The sequence below is a fragment of the Phaseolus vulgaris genome, chromosome 9 (assembly GCF_051622355.1).
Source record: "Phaseolus vulgaris cultivar YP4 chromosome 9, ASM5162235v1, whole genome shotgun sequence".
In the NCBI taxonomy this organism is placed as follows: domain Eukaryota; kingdom Viridiplantae; phylum Streptophyta; class Magnoliopsida; order Fabales; family Fabaceae; genus Phaseolus; species Phaseolus vulgaris.
The window spans coordinates 34,289,004-34,302,977 of NC_143506.1; the positions used below are offsets into that span (position 1 = coordinate 34,289,004).

The 13,974-nt window shown below is 33.0% G+C and overlaps 1 protein-coding gene across 8 annotated transcripts; it reads left to right on the top strand.

The window, feature by feature from the left end:
* The first annotated feature begins 359 nt into the window (after positions 1 to 359).
* Positions 360 to 12,766, top strand: LOC137822891 (uncharacterized). Of its 8 annotated transcripts, XR_016515410.1 has the most exons (11): positions 360 to 485; positions 1,394 to 1,637; positions 2,891 to 3,018; positions 3,813 to 3,912; positions 4,238 to 4,759; positions 5,152 to 5,489; positions 6,153 to 6,297; positions 6,465 to 6,522; positions 10,195 to 10,252; positions 11,258 to 11,307; positions 12,373 to 12,599. XR_016515410.1 is itself a non-coding variant. In XM_090294876.1 (10 exons), exons 2-10 carry the CDS (start codon positions 1,478 to 1,480, stop codon positions 12,396 to 12,398), a joined length of 1,527 nt encoding a protein of 508 aa, XP_090151002.1. In that variant the 5' UTR covers positions 360 to 485; positions 1,394 to 1,477; the 3' UTR covers positions 12,399 to 12,766. The 8 variants fall into 8 exon arrangements, 7 of the variants coding, with proteins under 7 accessions (XP_090151002.1, XP_068484009.1, XP_090151004.1 ...); XM_090294876.1 differs by lacking the exon at positions 10,195 to 10,252 and having other exon boundaries at positions 12,373 to 12,766; XM_068627908.2 differs by lacking the exon at positions 6,465 to 6,522 and having other exon boundaries at positions 12,373 to 12,766.
* The last annotated feature ends 1,208 nt before the right edge of the window (positions 12,767 to 13,974 follow it).

A 13,974-nucleotide genomic window follows, 5' to 3' on the forward strand; every position in this document is an offset into this window, starting at 1 on the left:
CACAGTTGTTGGTACCCACATTAACTTAATAAGTTTATATATATATATATATATATATATATATATATATATATATATATATATATATATATATATATATATATATGACTTGAGAAAGTTGAACAACTCTGCAGAAGTGAGGATAAGGGACCAAACATATAGGAGGCGCGTGATTGAACGCGCTATATAGGGTGTGAGTGGGGAATTTTGTGCACTCCTGCCATCTAGGTCCTCTCTTTCTCTCTTTCCGCGAAACAGCACGTGTCAACGCGTCACGCTGAGCTGGTTCCGTTGTGCCATGTGGCATTCTCTTAGCGGTGGAAGGCACAGATCCCATCCCAGCCGTCAGAACGATCATCCAACAACACATATAGTACTTGAAGGTTCACACTGTCCATTCTCTTTCTCTCTCTTTTCTCACTCTGACCCAAATGGAACTTTAGAGAGAGAAACTAAGGGTTGGTTCGGTTACCACCACCACACAGGTAATAATCCCCTTTCCAATTTCACTCTCAATCACCTCTCGCATTTTTTTTTCTCTCAGGTAAATTATTTTTGTCTTTTTCTGTTCATAAAAAAAGATTTCAGAACTGTTTCTTGTTCTTGTAGTTGTTGTTAGTTATGCTGCTGTGTGAGTGGAAACTGAAAAACTTCGCTGTTGTGTTTTCAATTTGTGGTGAGAACGTTTTATGGGTTGGTTTTTCTGTATGCGTGTGTGTGACAATTGAGATTTGCTTGATTTTTGTTGGAAATATTTTTGGGTTGACTTCCGATTTGAGGCGTTAATTCGTGGGTTTATTGTGTGTTTTCAGACTTGGGGTTTTGGGTTTTGACTTTTCATCGGCCTTTGGTTTTGGAGTACTTGGATTGTATTAAGGGTGAATTCTTTTGATGATTGTTATCACTTGAAAATAACTGGAAACATGGAACAATAGAAAGTGGTCAAAGAGTTTTTTATTTAGTCTGTAGAAGTGATTTACTAATCATGTTTTAGAACTCTGGGAGATTATGTTTTTGATTTAAGTAATTTTAGTTTTTATAGTTTAGGTTATTGTGGTGTCAGTAATTATTATCCTATGAGCGAAAATGAGGATGGAGAAGAAATTTAGACTTCTTGATGGAGCCTGGAAAATTATGAATATAGGCTAGACTAATTAATTCAAACTTGTGTACGCAATTGAATACAGCTGCTGTATTCTTCCTTTAGGCTTGTTTGCTTCTTGGTGAAACGATGTTTTGGTGAGGGATTTTACTCTAAATTCTGATGTAAAAAGCTGCTTGCTTTTTGTGTAACTTTTTTTCCATTCCTTTTGTTAAAAATTATTTATGTATTTTTACTACTGCTTATTATATAATTGAAAATTTAGATTTTTGTTCTCTTTTTGTGCAACAGCCTCTGCTGCTTTGACTGTCTAGAGGGACCTCCCACAGATGTGCCCAGAGCAAGATTATTGCATCTACTGTAAGCACAAATCAAATGCCATCCCTAAAAATGAAGAGCAAAGTAAGCGTGAGCTGTTTAACAGAAACAAAAGATCTTCATGTGTGTCCGAAATCAAAAATTATCTCCAAAAGCCCATGTTCTAAAATCATGATCTCTACACAAAAGGCTGAAATAGACGCTACTTATCTAGATGGTAGGCGGCTGTTTCCAATCTGTCTGAGACTTCTTTCTTAGTATCTATCTATTTTCCTTTTTATTTTTCTAATCAGTGTCGTTATCAATGATTTGTGCATTTAACTTTGTTGTTTTTTTTTCAGCTTACCTTCTGCTATTTTTAGCATATATTATATAATATGTTAGTGATTTTAATCTTTCATGTGTGGACAACTTGGAGCATCACATGCATTATGATATTGGGATTTTCTTTATTATGAATAATTGATGACTTTGCATTGTTCATAATTTATGAAAATTAGCACGTTACAGAACAATTCATGCTGTTCTACCTGGCCAATAATTATCTTCATTTGTTTCTTAATTAAGAAAAAAAGTGATATGTGAAATACATCTCAATATTTCCTTGGGATGTGGATCCTCTTATGTTAGTTTTTCAAGTGACCATGTCATGTGAGAAAAGGGAAGACATTAAGGTCCTCCTTTTCTGGGTGCTACACCCCTCCCTACACTGGGTCTCAGAAATAGTCCTGTGTTATGTTAATCTCTTATCACATGGCATAGTCATGTGGAAAATTCAGGATGAGAAGATCTAAATCCTTGTTGTAAATGAAAGATGAGAAAAAGAAACACGTGACAACAGCAAAGAGATCCAAAAGTGAAGCTACTTTACTACCATAAGGGTAGTCTTATTACCTAGATAATATGGATTACCGGTCTTTTCCTTGTCATGTGAGTTGAGTTGATGCTTTTGAGCCACATAAACGAGGATGTAAGAAAGAATTGTTCTCTGTGATACCAATATGGATTTATGATCTGAGATTAATTTTAAATATGGTTTCTTATAAGCCCTTTGTGTATTTCTGAACAGTAATCTTTAGGATTCTTCATTGTCATAAACTTGTTCTATTTGTAATGTCTTGGAATCTTTGATCATAGTTTTCAAAGTGCAGCTTTGTGCTGGCATCATTAATGTACAGGTATTAAATCATTATTTGGGGGTTTTCTAAAAGTTTTTAATGTTGGATTATGGAACAGAAAAAATTGTTATGGTGAGATTCATTTGGTAACTGAACTAGTTCTTAATCTTTTGACTGAGTAGAGTGGGCCAACTATAAAATTTTGTACCCATTTCTTGCTGTTGTTTTTTACATAATCTGTTCCTGTGCTGCAATAATGGGTATTACTCTCTGAAATCTTCCTAATTTATTTGGTTTGTGCTTAAATTATTTCAATTCCTCACATTTGATAGTTCCTACTCTTTCTCTGTAGTTTCCTCAAGGACACAGCCCAAAGATGATGCTTGCGATCAATCTATTGACAGCAACGAATTTGTGGATAAAGAAAAGTCTGAATCCGAGCACCAATTTTCTGTTTGTTCTTCTGTCCTGGGAAAAATGGTAGAGTTTGATTTATTGGCTTTAGACAACTATTTGGAAGTTTACTTGTTTAATTTACTAATAGCTGGTGTTAATCACTACAGTGATCTAGACAACTGCCACAAATAGAGGGTGAATTGTTTGATATAATCCTTCATAAATATTGTCGTAAAATGAACTCATCCACAATTTGCTAGGCTGTGTCAAAACTGAACACTTTATTGGCCTTTAGAATTTTCTGTAAAAACTTAAAACTCTAAAAGGGCTAAGGATGTTGTCTTCCCCTATTTTATATTTTTATGCAATGTTTTCATTAGTGCTGTTTACAGGATGGATCTTGTGAGTTTGAATGCTCTTTTTAACCCCCTCTCTTTCTCAATGATTATTTTATTTTCCTGCATATATAGACTTGTGTTGCACTCAAAAAGAAAAACTATTATACTTATAGCCGTCCGGTACTTTATAAATAAATTAGGCCATTTCCTAACTAAAAGGATATTTCTAGAAACTTTAGCTTTGGTTATAGTGAGAGCATGGAGGAACTACTTCTAGAAGCTTTGAGTGTAACTTAGCGTTCCTGTTTAAAAGTTATGTTATGCCATATGATATCTGAACACATTGAGAGGAGAATCAAGGATGATTGCTCCGGGGTGTGATGCTTCAATTCAATATGGAAGCTAAATATTTTCCTTGGCATTTTAAAAATAATAACAGATTGTTTTGCTAATGTTCATATCTTGTCAACCATTACTCTATAATCCACGAAATTTGAACTTTTTTATAATGCACAACTGACAATTCTTTCTTTTTTCTAGGAACTAACCAACCCCTGTACAGCAAGCTTACAAACAATGTTTTCTCCTGCTTTTGAGCCCATTGAAGTCCATTCACAACATTATACTGAAAAGGATGCAGGTATGAGACATGAGAATAATGAAATATCCTTTATCATAAATTGTAAAACAAAGTCTGTGCACCTGACTAAAACAAAAAATTGAGACCCTAAAAAAAGTAGTGAAATACCCCTACGATTGAACATGTAATATTTTGGCTTGAAATTTCTGACTGTAATGATATTTACAGTCCTACCCAATTTCCTGGAGGACCAAAATTAGTTAGAGGTGTTTGATTCTCATGGTTTTCTTTTAGATTGAACTACCTGCATCACAATATATGGCTCTTACTTCCTGATTAGTTGATAATTATTTAATATATGCTAACTACTTTGGTTCTATTTTAGGGAGCATTGGTGATACAAACATAGTAGGACTGGGAGCTGATGAGGGAAGAAGCATTTGTGGTTATGAAACATGTGATGTATCTGACTTTTACATTTCTGACATGATCATTACAAGCTTACCCTTTGGTGGAAATTCCTTTGATGATGATATCAGTGAAAGCAACTGCCTATCTGATTATGGATCTGCTGAGCCTTCCATGTTTACTGCATCTGAACAGTACATGATCCTGCCTGCTCTTGAAGATGATATTAAAGTTGGTTGTACTTCTGATATCGTATCATTTGAAGAAACTGTGATGGTTCGAGAAAGTGCCAGTTTGTATTCGGCAATGGGTCAGATAAGATCCTGCAACCAGGAGTCAGATGTTAAAAGTGACTTGGATAAATCAGAGTGCTTTGATCCACAGTCATTTATCAAGAATCTACCAGAACTATCAGAAATAGAAGTGAATGGGCAGCCAACCCTAATTCCTAAGGAATCTCCAAGAAGAAAGTCAATAACTCTAGTGCTTGATTTAGATGGTAAGAAAATAAGTTAGCATGTCTCCCACAGAATATTAATAATCAATAATTATTTAATATAGCATTGACATAAATTACTATCGTTAAGTTAAATTATGCTTATGACCAATTCACCATTTCTTATTCATTATGATTATAAGTTGCTTTTGATTCATGACACCCTTTTTAAACCTTTTTATTGTTATTTATACTGATTGGTCTTTATCATGAAAATATGGCACTTCTCAACCAAACGGGCATAGTTTGACTGATTTCTTTAAGCATTTCTACTGGATGATATTTCTCTGTTTCATTCATATAAATCAGATTTATCATTTTTCTGAATGTTTTTGAAATATTTAATGTTGCAAATACTTTTTACCTAGCCATCTGCCATGTTTTCTTGTATCCAGAAACACTTGTTCATTCTACACTGGAACACTGCGATGATGCGGATTTCACTTTTACTGTTTTCTTCAATATGAAAGAATACACGGTATATGTAAAACAGAGGCCTTATCTCCACGCATTCTTGGAGAGAGTATCAGAGATGTTTGAAGTAGTTATTTTTACTGCCAGCCAGAGCATATATGCAAAGCAACTACTTGATATATTGGATCCTGAAGGAAGATTTATCTCTCGTCGCATGTATCGAGAGTCATGCCTTTTCTCAGATGGAAATTACACAAAAGATCTTACTATATTAGGTGTTGATCTTGCAAAAGTTGCTATAATTGATAATTCACCTCAGGTACGAAATCCATTGCCCACTTTTGTTGGTTCAAGTTATTGTCTTCAGTTCCCAAGTTGTTGGTTGCAATATCTGTTAAGTATTCAACTCTCACCACAATGTTATTGAGTCTGAGGGTAATTAAATATATTTCACTTTTCCAATTGTTGTATATATTAGAAGATTTTCCATAAGGCATAGGTATGTTGAAAGCTTCACAAGTTATCTTGTGGACTACTGCAGCAAGCATTAGATTTGCATTAGGCTCTAATATTTGCCAAGACAATAATACAATAGAAGAAATTTGAGATTGCTTACAACGAGTCAATGATAACTTTTGTTTGGATAAAAGGTAAAGGAAGGGACTTGGTTGGACCTTGTTTGGACGTTTTAGAGTAGGGAAGGAGGACAAAGTGTTTCTTCTTTCCCCCTCAAAATTGGGCTGGGGTTGAAGGCTTTATTTTAAAGAGGAAAATAGTCCTCATTCTATCCTTCACACCCTTAAACATCCATACAAGAGGAAATAACTCTCTTCCATCCCCTTCTCTCACCTCTCCATCTCTTTCCCCACTTAAAAACACCTAAAGGCTCCTGTCACCCTGGATGGGGGACGAGGAGATATTATTTTCTTTATTGAATATTCTTGAGTGTTTAATCCTTTTATTCTTATGTAATGCATTTCAGGTTTTCCGGTTGCAAGTAAATAATGGTATTCCTATAAAGAGTTGGTTTGATGATCCATTAGATTGCGCACTGATGTCACTACTTCCCTTTCTTGAGACTTTGGCTGATGCTGATGATGTCCGTCCTCTCATTGCAAAGAGATATGGTAACAAAGAATAAGGTTTCTCATTAGACCAAATTTAGCTGATCTTCTTTCTTCTAGGATTAAGAAAAAATTGGCCTCTAATTAGATGCTAAAGCCTCCTTTCTATTTGAGTTTGAGATGAATTAACCTATAAAATAAACTATTGGTTATCTTATTGTTGAGTCCAGAATTGGTTCCCCTTTCTTCTCAGTTGACAAATGTGGAGTTCTGTGTTTCTCTCAAAAGGTAGTTGTAGCATCCATCTCTTTGTCTTCACTTCCTCATGTTAGTCCTTGTACAGTAAAAGTTTGAATATTCCGTGGGGGTGTACATGAAATTTATCATATTAAGGAATATAGTTCTGAAAGTTACATATTTCACTGTTTTTCATTTGAAGGGCCAATCTATTTTCATGTGTGCTGATAGAAATGGAATCTTTTATTAAGTTTTACTTGGTCTGTGTTATTATGTTTTAAACATTTTATCGTCATATATTCCTTTAATGTTATGATTCAAGTATTATCTTATGAACGTTGATTGATGCAGTGTGTAATTTGTTGTTTAAAGAGACAAATTTAGTTTAATATATTAAGAAACAGTGACTATTTGTCCAGGAACAGTAAAAATACTAGGAAAAACTGAGAAAGTACAATAAATTGAAAAGGGGTAAATTTTAGAGCTGAAGTTATAACAATCAAGTTAACAGTTCTATGAATAATATTGAATAGTATTTGTTCATTAATGTTTCAAACAATAGTTATCATCCATTGCCAACAAATTTGAAACATTCAAATATATGGTCATAGATATGAAACATCAACAAGTTCGTGGGAATCGTGAGAATACTTGAATAGTATAGTTTTGAGGATAATTATGTATAATGATAATCTTGTTTCATTTAAGGTTTCGGTTGCATTTTTAAACTAAGTGCAGTATACGAATGCCAAATCAATCCCATTCATTATCTAAACATCCAGATAAATAAGTATTAAGTCATCCTACTGTTTATGATTAAGGAAAAATTATTCCTGCATCCACTTTTCCTTGCTGTTGAGACATTAAGTATACTACAACGATACATATTTGATTTAGGTTATATTTAGCCCGACTCTTTTATTTTCTCTTCTCCTTAAAAGAAGTTTAGAACATTTTTTCTGTAGAGCTCTTAGTAGTTATTTTATTTTTAAAAAGCTAGGTGAAGGAGTTTTACTCTCTCTCTCTCTCTGTTCTCTCTATTTCTTTGTATCCACTTTCTCTCTCTTCCTCTGCTCTTCTGCCATCTCTCTATTGAGTTCTCTTTTAAGCTTTAAAAAAATTGAAATTTTCCAAACTTCTTTATTTTTAAAGCTCTTATTTTGAGCTTAACTTTAAAGTAGTTAAGCTAAAATATTAAGAAGAAAGATGGGCCAAAATAGCCTTATTTGACTTCGTTTCAATTTATATCATATTTAATTTAATTTTATGTAAATAAATTGCTTTCTTTTAGGAAATTTCCTGTACATGATGTAATCCGGACCATATCTGTAGATTCAGCTCCAATTTTTCCTTATGTTGTTTTCTCCTTGTATCTTTTTATCTATCTATCCATATATATATATATATATATATATGCATGTATCCTGTGCAGTATAATAAGTCAGAAATGGACATATTCTTTAGTTCTTTCCTCTGGTCTGAAGGCTAGCTTTATACATATGACCCCAGTTACTGTGCTGAATGTATTCAAAATCAAATCATGGTTTGCGTTTCTGGATTTTTCAGTTCTCTCCTGGATTAAATTCCCATATTATGATATACATAGACATGTATTTGTTAAATGTGTCGGGCCCATCCTTTTATTGTTTCTGTTCAATTTTATAATGCCATCTGGCCGACTTGTGAAAATAATAAAAAGATAGATTAGGATGAGGAATGAGAAAATCCTGTCTTTGGGTTTTCACTTTAGGATAGAAGTTGGGACTATAAATTATATTCTTCAAAACTTTTTATCAAATGGTTCTTTGTTAGGTAACTACCATAGCAGTATGATAGGTTAGTTACTCGCCAGTTAGTTAGTTAGTGAGGTTCAATAGTTTAAATAAGTCATGTTGCCTATAAATAAGAAGGGAGGGAGAGACATAGATCATCTTGTTGTCTGGGAGAGGAAATTGGGGCCTATTGGCATTGGGAAGTGAAGACCCTCAAAGTTCTGTAGTATGTGTGTGTTCTATTTTACAAATTGGATTCAGTTCTTTCCCCGTTCTTTCCAGTAAAGATACCTGATTTCTACGGACTGGTATCAGAACATTGTGTTGGAGCTGTGGGTATGAAGACTTTCAAAATGATTCCTACATTTGATGGAAAAGAGGCCTAAGGAGTTATCTTAGGCTGAAGTGCAATGGCAGTGCTGTTCTCAATCAGTAGAGACAGAGTAATTAAAAGGAAATGTGGTTGACCTTTCTGACGGCAACAGTCAAAAGATTTCATCCAGAGAGTAGTTTTGATTGATATGATCGAGTTTGGGATGAGAAGAACCATGGGAGCCAAGAAACGGATTCTAGAATGTGGATACAAGGGTCAAAAGAACGAACCTTTACATTCAAGAAGAGGCAAACTATGGTGAATTAGAACCAACAGTAAAATTAGAGTTCTAAAAACAAGGTTGTGGATAGAGCATCAATGGGGAGGAAGCAAAAGAAACACAGAACAAGAGTAATAATTTAGCAAATCAGTTGATTGAGAATAAGAGAAGCCTTGGTATGAGCATGGACAAAGAAGTTGTGAGAGATAATGAAACCCCAAGAGTTCTGGTCGACCTATCATCAGCTGTGTAGGAGCTCAGTCTCTAGTGCTTCAATCACTGCTTCAACCACCAGACTCAAAAGCTTCCACTTAGGATGATGGGTTGTCATTCTGTCACCCCAGATTCCATCATCAGAATTGCAAAGGACACTGAATTGTGACCCTTGTATGGTGACTGAAGTAGAGGCAGAGATTGGATTTGTCTTGCCTATCCAAAGCATTGATATGTGGGGTATGGTCAGTGTTACCTTGAAAAGGAAGAAGCCACTTGCCTTGGTGCAATTTGGAAAGGAGTCGGAGAATCTCAGTCCTGTGCAGGGCCATTGATACTTAGTTTCACAGTCAATAATATTACAAAAACAGATATTTGGAGAAGAATAGAGGTATTCAACTATTTGTATTGGACCAAGAATGGCTTGATGATATTTTTGGGGCTGCTGCAGGGGTGGGATTTGGCTTGGTTGTCATACTTAAAATAATTGGAACCCTGATTGGAACTTGCAGCAGTTAGCGATTTCATCTTGAAACAATGTGAGTGCTTTTTTATTTTTGGAGGGGGGAGTATTGTTAGATGACCCCCATTTGCAATTAGTTAAATAGGTTAGTTACAATAGTGAGTTAGTTAGATGGTCTGAATAAGGCGTGTTGTCTATTTATGATGGGATGGGTAGAAGTAGATTATCTTGTCATATATGAGAGGAAATTAGGGCCTTGGTCATTGGGAGGTGCTGACCCTTGAAGTTCGATAGTTTGTGTCTCTGATTCGGTTAATTGGGGGGAGTGGGGTGTTCTTCCTTATTCTTTCCATTAAAGATACCAGGACTCACGACCAAGATCATTCACTAAATAAAAAGGTTGACTGTGCAATAAATGGCTGAATATACATTTTGAGAGTTCAATGCTTGAAATATTTTGGTAATCAGATGGAAGAAAGATAGAGAATTGCTCTTAACCTGATAGTCTTAATACACTTGCAATAAGCTATTAAGTGGATGATAAAAAATTATTCATTTGGTTTATGGAAAAATTAATTGTCAAGAATGATATATTAAAATTTTGAATAAGGGATGCTTATACTGTCTTTAATTTTAAATGTTCATCATCATTGTAAACATAAAGTGTTTTGGCCACCATCAGGTCTGAGTTGGAAGTCATCATCCTTGATAATTTCAATTGAGTTGTCAAGATGTAAGAGGTAACAAACTAGCTTCCCCGCGTTTTCCATTATTTCTTTAAACTTCAAACTAACTTGTTATAAATTTCCTTTCAAGATTATCCTGTACTGAGTTCTGGTTCAACCATATTTTTATATATCAACTAAATTGTTTTCTAAGCTTCCAAGTGGTCTGTTGTAATGCTTATCTTGATGACTAAGACTATTTCCTTCATATGTATAAAGACATTTATTGTCAATGAGGAAACAGTTGGTACAGGTGGAAGGAGAATATTATAATTTTGTAAACATCCTTGAGTATCACCCACTTGGTTGTACTGCTATATACTTCACTAGAAATAAATTTACTTTTATCATCCTATATGATGGTACGCGGGTGATATAAGAACTGTCATTTATTAGGACTTCCATTGTTGTATCTTAGAAAAGAGACATACGTTAAGATTGAATTACCTGTGTGACAATGAGTTTGTTTCAGTGGTTTACAAATGGATAGGATATCCCTAATGCTTTGGCTGGCAGCTGGAGGATCTTGAATGTTGCCTGTAGTTTTGTATCTTCTGATAGAGTTTATTAATCTTAATGTCTTACGCAGCCGTATATTAGTGTAACCCTCTCCAGAATATCAACTTATAAGTCAACCTTAGTGGAGTGGACTTGTTTGAGGTAATCTAATATAACAACAACTACAACAGGAGGTGATATATTTTAAAAGGACTAATATATTATTATCATTAAATCGTCAGTATGCTACATGGACAATTCAACTATATGTGATCGAATGGAAATATTGGAAGTTAAGTATCTGTATTTGTGCATATGATATGATAAGTATGCTTATGTGGTTTATTCTAGAAGACAGGTGGTTTTATGATTTTTTTAATCTGCCCGACAGTCCTTTAGGTTTGAATTATAAGTTCATAGACTTGGCCTGTATTAAATAGCTGACTATCACTGCTTTAATGATTGCCTACTATTCCTTGCTATCTTCATATGCTTTCATGATTTTGCATCCATTGCCTGCAGGTCTGTGAAGAAAATTTTATTAGATTATCCCTCTAATGGCTGTTTGATAGGTATGTAAATTTTGATTACACAATAGTCCAGAAGATATATGTTAATTATCTTGTCATGAGATTTTAACCATTTTTCACCATCGTCACCTGAAGCAAGGTGGTGTGTAAAGTTGTAAAATCTAACTTGGAAATTTTGAGACATTGTTATTTTCTTTTTCTTTCCCGGGCCATTTTTTATTTTTGTCTTTACATTTGGCTGTAAACCTATGTAATTCTAGGTAGAAGGTTGTTGAAGTGTGTGTGTATTTTTTTTTTAATATTTTCATCTTTAGTTGAATTAGAATATGGTCATTTAATGTGATATTTGCAAACTACGTTAAAATGGTTTGTTTAGTTATTTGATGGGTACCTGATATGGTTTTTATATTTTAAACACTTGAAGAATTCCAACTTTGGGACCAACTTTCTCTATTCCAAAAAATTCAGCTAGAACTTCCTTTTTATTTCGTAAAGCATATTTGGGCGTTTGTTGATTTTTTTGGATCTATAATTTCTTTATTATGTCCTTTTGTTATGTTATCCTTGCTTTGAATTTTACCTTTTGTAAAAAGATTAATATTATTACTCATTACCCGACAGAAACAGAAATGAGATACAAATTTTATATCAACTTTTACTTTGAAAAGAGGGAGGAGTGTAATTAAATTTGCATATCCTTAAGAAAACATTGTTGTATTGCTTCCTCTTAGTTACAATGTGTTAGTTTAACTAAAGTTGAGAAGCCAAACTTTTAATTTCACCAAGTTGACTATAATACTGATCAAGTATTATACTCGTCAATCACAGGAACAAAGATAAATGTTAGCTTTTACTTTGAAAACAGTCATCAAATTTTCAATTTTATCAATTCAAAGAGTAATCAAGTAGATGACTAGTCACATCTACAGCCACATTAAGTTGATTAGAAGAATTTGCAAAAGTGTCAAATTTGTTTGCACAACCGGTCGCACAAAACCATCATTGATACTATCAATCACCCCTGTTCTCTGCCTTCAATTGCATTAGTTTTGAATCAAAGTTAAGCTTTTGAGATTGAAAACTAGAACCTTTTTCAAAATTGTGTAGGAAATATGCTACAAAGTTACCATTAAGTGGCTTCATTGGAGCAAGAAGAAGAAGTTGGTTTTGGAAGAAATCGTGCATGAAATTCAGTTGGCTTGCTTCTGTAGCAACACATTTTGGTTCAATCACACATTGCTTGAAATTGAATTTGGCTTCATTTTGTTTCTTTCATTTGGATATTTGATTACAAGCTTCAAGCTAAATATCCAATCTAACTAAGAATTCATCAATCCTTCACCACCAAGGTTGTTGAAGCATGGATGCTAGGTTGAATATTTGATCTTGGGGATCTCCTTTTGAACTTTGAAAAACTCTCACCGTTTTCTAATCTGAAAAAGGTTGAGATCAAAATTTTCATGAACTTTCTCATAACCTTTTGATGATGATGGAGTGCATCTCAGTGGGGTCTTTGTAGAATCACCGGTATCATCATAAATAATCAAGAAAGCTTTGACTCGACACATTTTAGGAAATCCAAAAATTGTCTTCATTAGTCATTTCTTTCCCTTTTGTATAAAGGAGTGTCAAAAGTGAGACATTGACTCACATGAATTGGTTTACAACTAAAAGCAAGTCAACTAAAGTATTTTGACACCTTATTTTGTATTAATTTTGGACAACTCATTTTTTTTAAGAATACATAAAAATTGACCAATAAAGCAAAACATGAAATAATAGGTCAGGAAGAAAGAGTAAGATTAAAGAGACAACTAAGAATTGAGTGTTCTTAGGTAACACGTTTCAATAATTCAAAAGAAAAATGAGTAAAAAAGTTTCAAAAATAAAATAAAATAATGGATAAGAAAACAGAAAAAAATAACATTAAAAATATAGTGGTTGATTATTTTTCTGATGATAGAAGAAAGTTCTTTACTTCTAATAACGATCTTGAAAACTACTAGCTCAAAACACAGACTATACAGTCATTCAATCAAAGATTATAAAACCTATATCCTCAAAGAGCAAAACCACAAATTATGACTGATATGATTTTTAAAGTAATTATTTTAATAATAAATAATATGTTTTGATCACCTTATTATTCCATAAATATAATTATATAATTTATTATTCCATAAATATAAAACATCAAACCTAACGATTTAAGAAATAAAATAAATCATTATTCTTTATTGATACTTTTACCTTGCATTGAGATAGGAATTTGTAATATATTTAAATATGTTAAATTTGAATGAATATTGTTTTCAGTGTAATAAGTATTGATATATTTTGATTTTAATACAATAAAAAAAAACAACCTTAGTACAAAACTAATCAAAATTAAAAAATTTGTATTAATTTTTTTATTCTTATTGTAATAAAAAGTATGCAATTAAATTTTAATATTCATTGAAGATTTTAAATTTATAAATAAAAAGTAAAAGGAATAAAGTTCTTTTTCAAGACTAATTGTATAGTAATCTTAATTTTTTCTTTTTCAAGACTAATTGTATAGTAATCTTAATTTTTTCTTTTTAAGGACTAATTGTATAGTAATCTTAATTTTTCATGTGATAATTATTAAAGACTAAAAACATACTAAATTATTAATTAAGTTCAAACAAAACTAAGGAAACTGAATTTTTTTTAATTAAAACTATT

Excerpts from the sequence above, each read along its gene's own strand:
- LOC137822891 (XM_090294876.1), top strand. The coding sequence starts at position 1,478 with ATGCCATCCCTAAAAATGAAGAGCAAAGTAAGCGTGAGCTGTTTAACA. Across the intron at positions 3,913-4,237 it reads TTATACTGAAAAGGATGCAG|GGAGCATTGGTGATACAAAC; the intron begins GTATGAGACATG and ends GTTCTATTTTAG. Across the intron at positions 6,298-6,464 it reads TCTCATTGCAAAGAGATATG|AATTGGTTCCCCTTTCTTCT; the intron begins GTAACAAAGAAT and ends TGTTGAGTCCAG.